A 17,250-nucleotide genomic window follows, 5' to 3' on the forward strand; every position below is an offset into this window, starting at 1 on the left:
ACGCTGTTTCTTCACTTTTAGGGAAGATTGAAGTTAAATAATAACTTAGTGGACCAGCAGATAAGTTTGTGGCTGATAGTACTCCCCCTCCCCCAGCTGCATACTCCGCATTCCTTCAGAACAAATGTTCACTTGTTGCTATAGTGTCTAAGATCAGCAGTCAGGAGGGGAGTGTGTGTCTTGAAGAAGGCCTGTGAATGTTTAAAACGTAAAATCAACCCTTATGTGCAGTCCAGATATTTTTCTTCACTTAATTAGCATATCTCTCTTTAAGAAAACTCTGAACTACTTATAAGAGAGCACAGGCATTTTCTGTTTTCATTTTGCTTTTAAAGTGCGAAAAATGTAATACATGGCAAAACTCCATTCTTCCTCCTTTTTGCATTTCTGATGTGCAAAAGAATCTCAAAACATTTAGAGAGCCTTAGCTAGTTTGTTAATTAGAATTACCTTCCCTGAAACTGAAATTACAGCATTAGCAAGACAGAAGGTGAATGGTGAGGAAGAGGATGAATAGTCAGATTTTTTGAATGTAAATGTAAAGTTAGGCCTCTCAACAATGAAAATTCTTCTAATATAGTTTGCAGCTTAAACAGGGGAACACTTGGACACAAAAACTTGTATCTCTTGAAGAGCGCTGCCCCAACACCTGAAAAATAAGATTTGATCCATATCCAGTGTGAAGTCTTGTGTTCTTAACAGTAATTCCTGTGTACATGTAGAAGCTTTTGTGTTTAAAAACAAAAAAACTTTGCCCTAAATTAGTTTCCTACTCTTGGCAAAATGTATTATAGTTTATTCACAAAAATATTCCACTTTCTCATTTTCTGATGCATCAATTTATCAAAGTTGCAACATAAAACAAGAGCATCAATACAAGCAATTTTTGTATGCCTGACAGCATAGAGTTATGAGTTGTGACTGTCATCTTAATGATCCTGACTTCATGAAGATTTCATAGACTAAATCATTCCTTTTCCACCGGTTTCATTAGAATGTTTGTTCTTCCTACTTGTGTAGCTAAGTCACAGAACTGAGGCTGACTTGTTTGTTAATTCCAAGCAATTGTTGATGTAATTTGGCAGTTGCAGTGGTTTGGTTATGTTAGGTCTAATGTCTTGTCAATGGAGCAGAGTTAGAACTACATGGCAGGGTAAGAGATTTGGTACAGAGCCTGGACCTTGATCTTCGTAGGTAGCTGTTTCCCTTTTTTAAGGAAAGTAGGGATTTTATGAGGACTCATTTCTCTGTCTCTCTAAAATGCCCTTTTATAGAAGATTGAGGTGACTCATGTAAGGCTATAGAAAATAGTTATATTTGGGTTGAACTTTCATCTTAATGACATTCATTACAGAATAGTGTAACTGAAAAACATAGGCCTTGAGGATTTCTTTTGTAGATACTAATTTAGCAGAACAAAGGATTTCTCCTTTTTACTGGTTTTTTCCTTTGTTTACTGTTTGAAGATACTTTCTTGGGCTAATTTTTAAAAACATTTAGGAATTCTTATTTGCCAGTTTTGGTTTTCTCTATTTTGGAGACTGTCAACTTAGGACAAAGGTTGGTTTATCAAACTCTTCAGAGCTGTATACTGTGTCATGACTAAACTGCTTCAGGTATTTGAGCAAGTCCAGTTATTGCTTAAATCTGAAGTGACAATGAAAGCCTCTTTATTTTTTAAATTTCAAATGGCAATGAAAATAAATCTAATGCAAGGAGCAGTGAAAAGCTTTTAAAGGGACTTGCAAGACTTATTTCTGGGGTTAGGGCACTCAGTTACATAGTCCTTTTGCTTCTGGAGCGGCGTTTAAAATGGCTCTGGTTGTGTTGGTCTAGAATGATGATAAAGAGAATGAATGCTGGGACTCTGGTCTTTCACTTTATGTTATGTGAAATAACATACAGACTTTTTTATTTTTTAGTGTAAATAGGTTTTGGAGAATGTATGGGAGGAATACCAAAGCTTAAGGTTCAAATTCTGATGACATAAGCAGTTCCAAAAAGCTATTGCAATAATATAGCATGTTCCCTATTTCAAATGGATTGATTCTCTGTGCTGCGTTTAACTTGGGTTCAGGGCCCACAAGTTCTGTTAGTGCTACTTATCTATGGGACATAGAATGACTGTGGTGTTATGTATCTTGCTCTGCATACTGTGAATGCTGAAGGGAAAGAGGGGCTCTTCTTTTGGAAAGAATAAAGTGTTTCTTCTAACTCGTGTAACGTCTTAATCCTTCTCTAGTTTTAGGGATCTGTGAGATGTGGAAGGCCTGGTGAGGAAGTTTTAGCTAGGATACATTGAAAATAATGTTGTCTTTGAATTGCAGGATTGTAGGTCAATTTGCAGGAAGTATATTGGACGGTGCAGTTAAAGCACAAGTGTGTCCCCTCTCTCACCCCATCCCTTTTCAACAAGAGGTTGTGACATCTTTAGGATTTTGAGGCAAATTGCAGTTTTGTAGCACAGGATTTCCAAAGGGTGCTCTTCTCTGAGCATTGTATTGATTTTTTTTTTAATTTTTTTTCCCCAGTTCATGCAGGTGTGATTGTTTTAGGGCTCTGTTCTGTGAACAAATTAAACATCTCAGTTGATGTTCTGCTCTTGGACTACAGCATATTCTTAGCTCTATTTGTAAGATCAGATGTTGCTGAAATAGTTATGGACAGGGAATTCCTGAAGCATTAGCTTAAAGACTACTCAATGTTCACAAATTCCTATTGCTGCTTTAGTGTTGATAGTAATATGAATGGATTCTTTAGTAGCAGAATGCTTAAGTTAATTTGCATTTTTGTTTTGGGTTTTTTTGTGGGGATTTTTTTCATTCATTCATTGTATATAGTTCCAAGTTCTGACAGTTTCTATTATAATTTTCATATTCTGTAGCTTTTACTGGCCTGCACATCCTTTAGTTGTTTGGGTTTTTTGTTTTTAATTTAGCATTGACTAGCTGTAATGACAACTTCAGTGGTACTAGAGGGGAAACAGCTGTGTAAATCCAGAACCATAAAGAAAACAGGTTCTGTGGTTTTGTTTTTTCACTTTTCTATTGCAAGGTATTTGTGAAGAAATACTACTCAATTAGAAATGCGTAGTGAGCTGTGCAGTCACTGTTGTCTTTTGAGACATGCAAGTGCCAGCATGACATCAGTTACTGCTTATAATGACAGTGTTCTAGTGTTTTCTCTTCATATGAAATTGTCAAAGATGTTTTGGTGTGAAATATCTGATACCAAAACATTGTATTGCAGAGGGGATTGACTGTTCCTCAATCTAGGAAGTGGGAAGATTTTGAAAGTATTTCCTCTTGAGCATTCAAATGGCTCATAGCTCTGTGTCACCTGTACAAATTACATAGGCTTTACTCTCGTGGATGATTGTTTCAGCAGGTCTTCAATGCTGGAACTTAAAATAATCAGTCGGTTTTGTTCACCAGTTTTCTAGGCAGCTAATGGTACTGGTGGCTGCTTTAGTAATTTGAATCCCACTTAAAATTTGAGTTGATTTTTCATAACTTTTTTCTTTTAATCACCAAACCAGAAATCGAACACTATCACATCCTGTAGAAGTCCATAATTGTGTTTAAAAGATCCTTTAAAAGAAATGCACAAACTAATGCACCTCTTGTTAAACACCATATAATCTTGTAATCCTGGCTTTGTGTGGTCTTTTGAAAACTAGGTGGGCTGGCAGCAATGAAATAGCTTTGCTCAGTGACTTAGGCTAAAAGTGGAAGGAGCAGCCATGTAGAACAGATAGTATTTTAGACTAAAAGTAAAATGAGTTAAAGGTTAAGTATTTTTTTGATAATGTCTTGACGTGGGTTGGCAAAGGTTAAATTTATTTTCTTTTGTATGAATAAACCAAAACTTTCATACTAGCCCTCCTGTGTGCACTTTGATATGGTAAGATCAACTTTCTGGGGATAGTCTTTCCCTTTCCAACTTGTTCCTCTTTTAGAAATTTGTGCTGTGAAACTTGAGTATTATTTCTTATGTTTTCAAAACTTGTACCAATATGCAAGGAAAATAGTTGCTTAAAGCATAAAAGTTCTCTCATTTTATTTTAACAGTGCTTTCCAGTGCTGTTCAGTGCAGGGACTACTTTACTAAGTTGTGAAATGCTCTTGAGTAAGAAGTAGGTAGCATGCTACTAAAAGTATAGTCCCTAATCCTGATGGAGGTGACTTTCAGGTGAAATGCGACTGATCAGGCTTATTGCAAATGTATTCATCATAAAGAATGTAGCCTTACATCCACTTGACAATTTAAAATTCTAACTTAAAATGTGTTCTGAAAGTGATGAAGCATTATCTTCACCTAGCTTTATTCTTAAACTCCTGGAAGACTTCGGGGAAATGATATGAACAGTGGCTAAAATGGCCATGTAGTGTGTTCACTGTCATTTTTCAGAAACAGGTAAATAAGGAAACTGCAGCAATTCTCATTACTGGTTTCTAGTCTTTAAATTTTGGGTTAATAAAAGATTAATGTATTCTAAAGATTAAACTGCATGGCTGAACACATCTAGGTTAGTTGACTGGAATCTCAAGGCTAGTAGAATACAAAAGTTGAAGGAATGTAGCGGTCAGTATATTGAAATAGATTACTGAAAAGCTGCATTGTGGTGGTTTTTTTCTGAAAGGCTTCCCCACATGTACAAATGGGGAGTTCATCTATGAATTTAAATGTGAAATGAATGTGAAGTAACAACTGTTCTGCTGATGTCAGTTGGCAAACAAACATAATGAGAATATTTAACTAGTTTCGGTGTGGGCAGAATTATAAGATTTTGATTATTCTGGTGTATTTTGCATGTACACATCTATTTTCTTGACTTTTCAAAAAGATTTTTTTAAGACACCTTGACTTTTATAACTTTCCTTTAATTTCTGAAAATGAATCTAGTCTTGGTTTGCCCTATTTACGTAGGCAATAAGAACTTCTTACATGAGCCTTAACTTTTCAGAAGTACAGAATTGCTCTGTAATTAAAATGGGGTAGGAATATTAGCCCAGTTTAAAAACAAACAAACAAAACCCACCACAGCTTAAGGTCACATCAGAGGCTAGTCAGTATTGTTAACAGTTGAGTCTAAATGGATAGACTGATGTATTTTGGCCTATCCCTGATAGCAAATGACAAATCTGAAAGGGCTGTTTGGGTATTTGTGGAACACAACAAATGCTCATCATGCTAGAAATCTTACCTGGAGGGCTGGACTAACAGGGATAGTTTTGTGTTTTATCCAAGAGCAATTTTTCTGCAAAATCTGCAAGCCTGTGCTTTCACTCTGTTTATTTCAAAAAGTTGAGAGAACTTCTCTTAAAGTATCAAAAAAACTGTAAATACCAGGTGCTTTTGAATTTTAACCTAAATCTGTACAACCTAATTTTAAGATCAAATTTAGTAGTTTGGCAGCAAATAGGCAACTAACTTGCCAAATGTTAAATCCTTTCTTGTATTATAAAAACATTATTTGCATATAATAAATGAAATCAAGTGTTGCTACTTTCAATATACTGTATTAAATAAGCTATTTGCAGGAAATTTCTATGTATTCTTATTGTATTGGATCTGTATATTATTCTTCTCAAAAAACCTTTCCAAACTTTAATGCTTTTATGTCAGATGTGGGGGTTTGGGTTACTGTATTTATACCATTTATACCTTTCTTTTCCTTCTTCCTAATTAAACTTCACATGTCCTTAGATTTTCTTCATTGAAATAATTGCTTAACTGTTTGTTTTCCATAAATTGTCACTGTTGTTGCAATGTAAAACATTGGGTGTGGTGGGTGCTAGAGCACATGTTGCCAAAGACTGTATAGATTTGCTGTAGTGTCTTTTAATGATGCCATGACAACGAGTGTTGCCATGATACTGATTAACAAAAAAAACTAGGACTGGCTATTTTGAAAGCTTCAAGTTCGATGTTTCTTGACATAGGGGTAGGTAGGTAGCTTTAATTCTGCATCATAACACAGGGTTGCACTGTGATGACTTCACTTTGGCAGCTTTCAGCCTTGTTAAAGTTTTTACAAGGATAAATTCTTCCAGAAATTCTTTGAGTTCTTATTTTGCAGTGAATTAAAATGTTTCATTCCTTACATCTGCAGCATGTTTATGCAGCCAAATGAAGAAAGAAATGATAGCTAAGACTGTATATCATTAAAGGAAAAAAGTTTTGTTCATTTTATATGTGTACAATTGATGGAAATCTTGTCTAGCCCGTATGTCTATTGCCTTACAAAAGCTTCCTTGAGAGTAGGCTAGACAGCAGTGACATAAGTCAACTTTACTATGGTCAAACCAAAGTGTAAAACATGCTTTCACTGTGTGTTTGATTAGTTCTTGCTGTGAGTGTGCTAGTGATTTCTCTCAAATCAGACAAATGTGACAGGCTGCTAACCATGTTAGAATGGGGCTGATAGGAGGTGGAGGGCAAAAATCAAACGATAGGTTAATCTGGGACTATTTCCTGAACTACAAATGTAGGAATTAGGTGATTTCCACACAGTTCATTGTTGTATGATTGTTTTGCCTACTCTGTGATGCTCATAGTCTGGATCAGGTTCAGAACTGAGTGCTGACAGTTGCCTAGTACACAATACAGGCATTGATGAAGATGATAGTAACATGATTTTAGTTTAAAGTTGTTTTACTTTGGATCAGCTTCATTCCAATGTTGACCTTTTTCTTTCTTCCCCCCTCCACCTAGATGGCATAACTACTGATGCCATGTAATCCTTCTGTGTAACATAATGGAAACAATGTAATTTACCTTAATGCCAAAAATGACGTTATTAGTAAATAAGAGTTCACAGTCTTTTAGCCAGGATGTTTGTGTTGCAGGTTGAAATATTGGTTACTCAAACTTATTTCTTCTGAATCCTTCCAAGATCAAAAGCGATGAGGAGCTGACTGTTAGCATTCCATAAGGTGAAACTTTAATAAAAAGTTCTGGATACAGATATTGGAGAAATTGCTTCCCGGTTTGCATGCGTGTTCTCGCCGCCACCCTGCAAGACTGTTCTGTCAGGCTTCTCCCTTTCTTCCTAAAGAGATTTGGATTTGTGCGGAGGATGTGAAGTGGTACTTCAAACCAGAATTGAGGCTCTTGTATTTCAGTGGAAGTAAAAGGGGAGCTGAAGTACACGCTTCTCAGCTGATCGCAGGGCAAGCAGCAATTTACAAAGGGAGTTCTCAAACTGGGGACTAGACCTAGTGAGGGTGGTGGTTAGTGTCTGCCACTGGCTGTGGATGGCCCTGTGACTTTGTACACAACTGCCATTTCAGTGTTCTCATCCAGTTGCATTTATTATTCTTAAAGTAGTGGTAACATACACAGGGTGAGTTAGTTCTTGGTAGACACTTATCAAAGCAATGCATTTAGTCGTGTTTGTGAGGGTAAATGGAGAAACTATTTGTGCAAAAATACAAGTTACCTTGTTTATAGTAAGATTTTCACAAGTCAGATGAGTTACGTGTTCCCCCCCATAATCAAAAGACTGATCTATGTATATAAACTTGTGGCTGCATGGCAGATTGTTCCACACTGATAGTATCTTCCACTGTGTGTAACATTCTTGAAAGCGTGAAGTAAATAATTGCATCTTTCTACTTGTAAAAAGCTTCTTAGGGAAAGCAGGACCTTGTTAGATGGTGTGAACTAGAATATTTGACTTGAAAGTCTCATATGTAATTTGACTTCAAGAATTTTTCACAGGTGCATTACTTTTTTAGCTGGTTTATCTAGATAGATGCCATATCTTTACTTTTCATCAGTGTGACCACCTTCATTCTAAAAAAACTTGTAGCCACTGTAAAACAATAAGTGTATTAGTGGTTCCCCTTCTCTTACGATTGGTGGAAATAGGGTAGTAGAGGGAGAGTTTGCTGCTGTTAGTGTTCTAGGTGGAGAAATGGTAAGCAGAATGGTATATGCCTCTTTTGCATGGGTCTGAACAGCAACATAGGATATATGATGGCCATGGAGGGAAAAAAATTGTATATTAGTCTGTATTTAAACTTGTCCTGGCAAACATTTGTTGAAATAAATAGCTTCAGAAATGTTTGGGCCAACAATAAATTAGGTCAGACAAAAGTATACCAGCCAACTGACACAGCAGTGCCTTTCCTGGCTGCATGTATTGTGACCAGCCCAGACTTAGCAGGGAGGGTGACTGGCACTGACAAGCTTGATGAGCAAATCTTATTTTGTTTTGCATGAACAGAATCCATAGCTGTAAGGCTATAATTGCTGGCTAATATTTATCAAACAAAGGCTTCCTGTTAGAGAAAAACCTAAAATTAGAAAATAGGTAACTTACGCTGCTTTTACATTAAAGATGGATGAGTGGTTATAAAATGTGGTGACCCAAACCATGGAGGAGCGGAATGCTAACGACAGCAGCATGCTACTGAGATGGCTTGGCAGACGCTGACAGGCTTCCCAGCTGCTTTGTTACCACATTCTTGTGCATTAGGTTTGTCAGCTTTGAATACACGCTTTTTAACCCTGTTCTCCACTTCTCCTGTAGAGAATGCTTTCCTGTGGTTGCCTTTACGTTTTGGAAGAGCTTGTTTTCAGCAAATGTAAATGACAGTTCAAACCCCAATGAAAGAAGATTCACAGATAGGTTACGAAGCTCTCTCCAAGCCTTTTTTCTTTCTTCCTTTTTTTTTTCCTTCCTCCAGTTTTTAATAGCCCTGTCTTTTTTTTTTTTTTTTTTTTTCTTTTGGGGGGTAAAGGGCTGACTGATTCTTCCAGGAGATTCCAGGAAACTGTAGTCACCTAAGCAAACAGCTGAACTCATGTGCCCAGAGAGGTCCCTTGTGCTGCAGGATCACCGGCAGTTGCAGTCCTCTGGGTCCCAATTACTAACTAGTCTTCTACAGTATTACAATTTTTGTTATTAAGCTTGAGAAAGATTTTTTAAATTTTTTTTTTAAACCCAATATAGCATCCATTGGTGGAGGAATTTCCTGCTTGACTTCATGTAGATAAATGAATGTGTAGAGTGAGACAAAGGACAGAAGAAAAACTGAAAGTAAATATTAATTTTTATGACTGCCTAAATCAGATTGAGTTGCTGCAGGAACGTGTTGGAGACACATTTCCTCATGCATTCTTTTTACTCTAAACATTATTTGCTCTACCATTGTTTTGATCTCTTAAGCCATTTTCAGACTCCTTATTATTAAAACTGTGTTTCTGTTAATCTGGCGTATTTAGATTGTTGTACTACCTGAGGTTTATAAATCTGTCCTGAACAGGAAATCTCTGGTTGAGTGTCTGTTTGAGTATCAGTTGCTGAATGCAGTGTAGTTGTTCCTGATGGTTTCTGCTCCCACCCCTCCCCAAGCACTACTTGTCACAGACCTTTTGTCTTCTCGAGGTACAGAAACAATGTTTCAGATATTTTGTAAACAAATAATACAGTGATGGAATACAAAGAAATCTCAGTTGGGTGTAGCCAGACCTTTGCTTTTGAGAGTACAAATAACTAATCTCATGCTTGAATGCATTATTTTAGTGATAGGTTCTCCTGGATGGTATGATAAACATGTAATTCAACTCAGCAGTTGTTTTCAACTTGCATTTCCCTTTGAAGCTTGCTGCTTCTGTTTCAGACTTGAAGAGGCTTGTGTCCCTTAAGTTTTTTCTCTCTCTCCTCCCCCTCCCACTTATTTTGCCTTTTTCCCCCCAACTTTGTTGGTCTGGTAAGATATTATCAAATCCTACTAAGAAACTGCATTTTGGGATCAGAGATGCTTTAATTAGTCTTCTGTATAATTTTTTTTTTTTTGCCTTGACCTAACCTGTAAGGAACCTCAAGAAGCTGTTTTATACTCTGAAAAACCCATAGTTGTGAGTCACGCTGAACTCCCTGGAATAATTCATGCAGTTTGTTGTATGCCTGTGGTGCACTCCTTCCTGAGGACTCTCAAACTGGGAGTAATCTGTAGATTGGTTTGGCTGCTTTCCTGCCTTGTTTCTCTTCCCCTACTTGTTAGGGGTCCGAAAGTTTACCCACCATGTCGCCAAAAGGACCTGGTTATGGGGTGTGTGCCTGCGTATTCCTGATCACACAGTTAGGAACTCTTCTCTCCAGCCACAAGTAGACATTGTGCATCAGAAGACAGGGGCACCTTCATCTTGGCTTGGCAAGAGATGCAGTTCTGTTCAAATGGTGCACTTGTGCAGACCACCTCTAGTCGGTTGACCACAATATTTGTGCCCTTCATGAGACATGGAGCATCAGAGACAACATTCCCTCATTCCCCTGTGCCACTTGGGGGGAGGAGGTAGAGAAAGTCAGCAGTAAAGATAAGCCCGGGAAGAAGGGAGGAGTAGGGGGAAGGTGTTTTTTAGATTTGGGTTTATTTCTCATTATCCTGCTCTGACTTGATTGGTAATAAATTAAGCTAATTTCCCCAAGTTGAGTCTGTTTTGCTGGTGACAGTAATGGATGAGTGACCTCTAGCTGTCCTTATCTCGACCCATGAGCCTTTCATTATATTTTCTCTCCCTTGTCCAGCTGAGGATGGACAGTGATAGAGTGGCTTTGGGAGGCACCTGGTGTGCAGCCAGGGTCAGCCCACCACAGTCCTCCACAGACTACATCCTTCTTAAGTATTTCAAAACTTAAATCTACAGACTAGACATGTTTCTTAATGAACTAATTGGAATTACCTTTATCTAATATCTTATTTCCTGAATATAACACATTACTATAATTTTCAGATATATTTCCTATGTTGTCTGATCCACTTTGTGTTTCTGGGGATCAGTACAGCTATGCTGTCTTTCTTTTTCCCCTTTGCCTGGAGCTGCCCAGTACTCCCAACAGCACTTAGTCTTGCATTGCTGGAGTACAGTTGAGGCTTTGATGGATTAAAGCCTGAAGGGGCCATTAAAATTATCTGGTTTCATTTTGACAACTACAGAATTTCTCCAAGTGTTAGAAGGTGGCAATGGCCATGTTGGCTTAGACTAAAGCTGTTTTTAACTTGGTGTCTGAGCTCTAACGACTGCCAAAAGCAAATAGCTAGAGAGAAGTAAAAATGAGAAGTTGAACATATCCTCTGTGAACCCTTTCTGCTTAAGGGAGTTCTTGAGCTGTTGCAGGTTACATTTTTTTTAGTACAATGCTTAGTAGTTCAGTAGACTAAAGAGTGGAGTAGTTGAGTGAAAAGAAGTTGTGGAGGCAGGTTCAAAAGGAATTAAATTAATTCTCAGACAGCAGGTCTGTAAGCAGTTACTGAGGTGTGTAGGAACAACTGTGGTGCAGCAGTTGTGGCCACTTTGTCCAGTCCCCCAGCACCCAGCCTTCTCTAGTCTCCTAAGCAGCATTGCCCGCTGCCATGTAAGGCACAGGCTGGCTGGACCCATGGCCTTACCCAGTAAGACATTTATTGCCTCATTAGTAACCCCCAGGAGACTCCTGAGGAAACTTAGGAGAACTTGTCTCTCCTTGTTTCCATGTAAACTTCTTGTCAGTGCTGTGTTCTGACAAGAAATTCCATAGGTCTCTTACACAAAGAAGCACCCTTTTCTGTTTTGAATCTGGCTCCTGCTTGCTCTGCTCAATCATCTGAGGTGTGCTGTATTTAACTGAAAGACATTGGTAAGCGATTGATTCTACCCACTGTTTTCATGCCTTTCATGATTTGCTAATATTCTTTCATATCCCCTATAAATCATTTCTTATCCAAGGTCCCAGTTTCTGCTGTTACTGCTTGCGTGGAGACCGCTTCAAGCTTGGATTGCTTTCCCCATTAAGTTCCAAACTCTGAGCTGTAGTATGCCTTTAGATCAACGAGTGTTTGTCACAAACTACCTCTGCTCCTGTATGTGTATGTACTGAGTCGTAGCCACTTTCAGTACCAGCCTCTTGACCTTTTTTTTGCCTTTGCTGTGTTTGTGTCCTCAGTTAAAAAACATTATCTATACCTGTAAATGACAATAAAGCCATAACTATGTTTCTTTAATAAATTACATAGAGCTTTCTTAATTTACTGTTGTGTAAGATGGGTTTCCCTAGACTTCTGTGTGTCCTGTTAAGGATAAAGCTTCCTACTCCCCTCCAGCAGGAAAACACATGCAAAGTGCTGGTGAATGGTAGATAAAGTTTTTGCCTTAGTCCACTTCCTGAGTCAAGATTTTTCCTTTGACCATGTATAAGCTAGTCTGACTTGGAAAAAAAAAATCTCCTGATATTTGACATCTAGGAGGATAAAGCCTGAAGCACAGTGGTCCTCAGCAGGCTTGCTTTTGCACTTGATAGAATCACATGTGTTTGTATGTAGTCCCCTCACCTCCCCACCTGACAGTAGTGATATACTGTACTTGATGTGTCGTGTTGTACTTTGTTGATTCCTCAGAAAAGTTTAGGTGCCTCTAGCCCAAATATAATGTCCTGTAGCCAGAACAAAATGGCTGTTTTGAAACTGTTCTCTAACACCGGATCAATCTGCACTGTACTGTAATTGTCTGGATTGACCTGTTTGTTATCATGGCCACAGACAACACAGAACTGCTATTCCTTTTAGCTTGGTGGGGAAGTGAGTCAGCTTCTATTAGATCCTCTTTTTCTTTTCATAAGCTAGACTTTCCTGAATTTGAAAGCTTTTTACCACAACTTGCAACGCAGCGCTCTACTGCGTGTGAAACTAACTCCATGTACCAGCACCTCTTCTGTAACAGAACGGAAGAGCTTGTGTTTTAAACCTGTTAAACCTGTGCCATGTATCCAACGAGAACTCTTTTTTTCAACTGGGGGGGGGGGGGGGGCGGCGGGCGGTGTTTAGGGGCACACAGCAAGAGGCATATGCTGTATAAACCATCACCCTATATGTGTACTTGTTTGAGAATTTTTCTGATTAGTCCTAATTCCACAAAATTAATTCAGATGTTCAACTTCTTTATCAGGACTGACATGCTTACAGACAGACCTTTGTATATCTAGGCTTATATACTAAAGATGCTTGAGACTTGACTGACACTTCAGTTAAAAGCTAGCCAACACTTGCCAAAATCTTTGTTTAATTCTATGAATATACAGAAATAGTGTTGAGTTTGTATCAGGTGAAGAAATATCTAATGAGCAATCCAAATCTGCTTTTGTTGATACTCTTTTTTGAATATATGTAATTATCAAAATGGTGGTTGATGAAATGACATGAGAAAAAGATGGTTTAATTCAGAAACCTTAGGGTATTGGTGTAGAGTCCTTTTTGGTTGGTTGGGGTTTTTTTTTAAGTATACTTGATGTTTTGGGAGAAATGAATTTATGTGTAAACAGCATACAATGTTGCAAGTAAAGTGTTTGCAAATGCTAGTATAACTCTCTTTTTTTTTAACAATTTGTTTGTCCTAAGCAGGCCCAGCTTCCATATGGCCTAGACTTCAGTGCAGCTGAATACAATCAAGGTGGTTTGTAATGTGATTGGGTGTTAATTCAGTTTTGATGTAGTTTCTCCTTTACTTTTTTTCAGAAAATCAAGATGGCCTGCATCAGGTAGTACACGAGCGCCTGGGAGAGTTGCTACGTGTTTTAAAAGCAGTGATAAATAAACATCAGATTCTAAACTCAGTTGATATTCTAAGTGCTGCAGGAACAGTTATTGCAAAAGTAAAAGGTAAGGAATTACTACCTTTTGTATTCTTGGAAAATTGTAATTAGTGACTTGGTGGACTCTGGCTTGCAGTTATAAATACGATTCTATACATACAGAAGAAACAGGGGTTTTTTTAAGAGTATTATCTTAACGCTTGTTTAAAAATACCTTCTCTAAGTGAAAAGTAATATTAAATAGCTTGTTCGCCTATTGATGTAATAAAATTCTGCTTAAAGGAAGCTAGCTGCAAACCCACACCAAATTCCAAAAGCACAAGCCTTTGATCTTTAGCTTTTCTTTACCTGTGTATCATAGGATAATATCACAGAATAATAAACCTCGCATTTATCCACATAGCAAAGACTTCTGGCAAATCTCTTGATTCTATGAATCCCTATGGATGTAAGGATGGTGTTGTATTTATATGAAGTGAAAAAATATCTAAATGAGCAATCCAAATCTGAATGGCCTAACAGTTATAAATTCCACAAACAGATCATGAGCATGGAAAGGTGTCAATAGCAACAAAAAAAGCCTTGCAGACGTATACGTTAATATTTTCTATTGCTGGCGTTTGCTGCTGCAGTTCTCTCCATGTTAGACAAATGTAAATGGTGAAGCACACAATTGCTCCAGCCCCATAAACTACAGCTGTTTCTCCTCTGTGTAGTCTTTGACTGCAGCTCTCCCTACTCTGGAATAAGGTCAGTGTATCACTGTGGAACCAGTACAGTTTCTTCCATGTGGCATGCAGAATGCTTTGAGTAGGGTTAAAACTCCACCTCTTGCTTCAGAGATGCATAACTTAATTGTTTTTCCTCTTATTTGCTAATTATTTTAGTATGTCTGAACATACACTGCTGATTGAGGAAAGTAGGATTATCAGTTAAAATGCTAACGTGTTAGCTTCCTGATTCCTATATCTTGGATTCTTCCAAGCTTCTTATGGATTTTTCCTATTGATACATAGTTTTGCCAGTTTGATCTTGGCAGGTGCTAGCAGCCCACTTCGCATTTTCTTCCTGCTACATGTAGAGTTTCCTATAGTTCTGTCCCTGTTATTTGAAATGGTCACAGGATTATAACTCTGCAACTTCTGAATTTGCCTTAGAGAATTGTACAAACAGTAGAAATGGAGAGGGTATCCCTGGGAGTTTGTTGTTTGTGTTGTTGATCTTGGGAAGAGCTAAGTGCATGTGTCCAATGGTAGTCAGATATTTACACATGAGAACAGGTTAAATGTTTAGTGCACATCATTCTACATCCACCTTAGACGAGCCATTTCCATGCTTAAGTGCTACGGTAAGATATGTGCATCTTCCATTCCCCCTTAATTTCAGTGGACACGGGACAATATTCAACTGCTCTTTCTGTAATTTAAGAAATGTTTAAGAGAACTGACTTAAGGTATGCAAGTAAATCAAATTACATCAACCCTTATTAAATCATGTTTCCAAAAACTATTGCAATAATATCTATGCTCTCTGGACTACACAGTCTATCAAGGTTGTTCTTGATATGCAATGCCCCAAATTGATCACTGTCTATGCTGTCCAAGTTTACCATTACAGAGTAAAGCAGTAGAATTACTTTCCTTGTCTCACATGGTAACATTGCTGTTCGATTCCATAATTATGTTGGTCTTTCTGTCAATTTCTGTGTTCGATTTTAAAGTCCATGATAAGTCCAAGGTCACTTTCTGTACTTCTAGTGCTGAACCAGTTTTCCAGATCTAGATTTATGTATTCTCCCTTCTACTTCTGAAGTGGACAATTAAGCGTTTTGTTGAATTACATAATCCATTCCTCCAGAGTACTTGCAACCTTCTGAATTTGATGCCATACATATCTTTTTCTCTTCTTGGTGCACACTGTTCCATCATACAGTTTCAATAACCCTGAACCCCAGGCAGATGCATTGGTGTTTCATACATTGTCTGATTCAGTGCTGATCTGATACAAGTGTGTTCTTCCAGCTTGAATAGAGGAAAGTGTTTTCTGATGGAATAAAGGATTATGGCGTGCAATTGCTGTTCATAGCTTTCTCACTAGTTTCTCATTGAGTTATTCACCTGCCTCATAAGCAGCATACGTTCTGGACCTAGAACAGAGAGGCTGGTGTAAAATGTCTAGTTGTTCTTTGGCTAAAGCAAATTCACTCTGTGGTGAATCGTCATTCCTGTGACCTGGCCTCACGGAGTTCCCAGGTTAATGGTGAGGAAAGGAAGCTCCTGATCACACTGTCAGTCCTGCCTCAATATTTGTAGCCTTTGATATAAACAAGTACTTCATATGAAGACTTCAATAATGCCTATCAGTGTTTGCTCAGACACGTATTGTATTCCTCACATGTCTAGAGATGGAAACAGGGAGTTACAGGGCTTCAGCTCTTTCCAACTGGTATTTCAGTCCTGCTACTCTGAGAACAGCAAAACCTTTGCTGCATGAAAATGGCCTACCTCCCCCTAGCATGTAACCTGTGGCAAATGTGAAGGCAGTTTGTCTTTAGCACCTGTTCAGGTTTTGCAGCTGGCTTTTGTGTGAGGATCCTACTGCTCTGTGTTTGCATTTAAACTGAAGTGTACTGCTGCTGGAACTGAGGAAGCTGAAGTAAAAATACAGTGTGTTGTGGTGAATTGTATCAGACCTCAAGTTTGCTTATAGTGGCCTGTCAGTAACACATGCCTTCCCAGATTTTCAGCTGTGCTTATTTCACTAGAAGTAATGTAACTTTTTAATAAACAGGAAGCTACAAGAACGTGAGGAGCTGGTAGGACAGAACAGTATCCTTTTTCCTCTGTCTTCCCAGGCTGTGTTAATGTGACATTATGAAAGAAGTTCATCTGACTCATCTGTTTCTTGTTACTGGAGGACAGAACTATAAAAAGATGTGGAAGCGTTCTGTAGTCAGATTTATGACTAGGAAGAAGATTAACCTGGCATGGAAAATTTCTGATGTTTATTTAGGAGAGTATGACATAGATATAAGCTGGGATTTACATGTGATTTCCCCCTCCCCCCTCCTTCAGAAAAAGAAGCATAACTGGTTTAGGTTTTAGAAAGATGTTTTCGAATCTTTGCATTATGTCAAGGTTCCAAATCTAGTTTGTATTCAGAACTTCATATAGGGACAAATGGTTATTTTAACAAATGCCTTTGCTTTTAATGAAATCAATTATAACAACTTTGGAAGCAGGGACTCTCAGTGATTCTGGCTTGTGAAGTACTCTCGTAAGAATGACAAGTTGCACTGTGATTTAAACATAATGTCTTGTGCAGACAGACCATCTCCTTTAACTGCAAGTGGGAATATTTTTAATGCTAGCAAAAATTAGAGTGCTTGTGCCCCTCCTTCAAGACTCGGTCATTTCTCAGGCCCTTCAGTGGGAATTATATCAATGTGCTTGTAGTTCTGCTTTGGATGTCCACTGCTTTTCCTTTTGGACAGATTGAAGGAAAAACTAGATATAGCATGTTATCTTAACCTTGCTACAGAGAATGATGTTTGGCAGAGCAGATAATGTCAGACTTCTACCATTTTAGACTGAGGTTGCAGGAGAATGGGAGGCGTGGGAAGCCTGATTTCTCTGGTTATCTTAAATGTGATGTGGTTCACTGGGCCTCTTTGC

At 38.2% G+C, this 17,250-nt stretch overlaps 1 protein-coding gene across 6 annotated transcripts in view; it reads left to right on the forward strand.

Moving 5' to 3' along the window:
- Positions 1 to 17,250, forward strand: part of ARHGAP29 (Rho GTPase activating protein 29) — a 79,708-nt gene that overhangs the window by 37,654 nt on the left and 24,804 nt on the right. For all 6 annotated transcript variants that reach the window (XM_054833039.1, XM_054833043.1, XM_054833036.1 and 3 more), the window contains exon 3: positions 13,500 to 13,643. In XM_054833039.1, coding sequence (XP_054689014.1) covers positions 13,500 to 13,643 — 144 coding nt within the window. The remainder of the gene's footprint in view (positions 1 to 13,499; positions 13,644 to 17,250) is intronic.

This window comes from Grus americana, chromosome 8, assembly GCF_028858705.1.
Source record: "Grus americana isolate bGruAme1 chromosome 8, bGruAme1.mat, whole genome shotgun sequence".
Classification (NCBI taxonomy): domain Eukaryota; kingdom Metazoa; phylum Chordata; class Aves; order Gruiformes; family Gruidae; genus Grus; species Grus americana.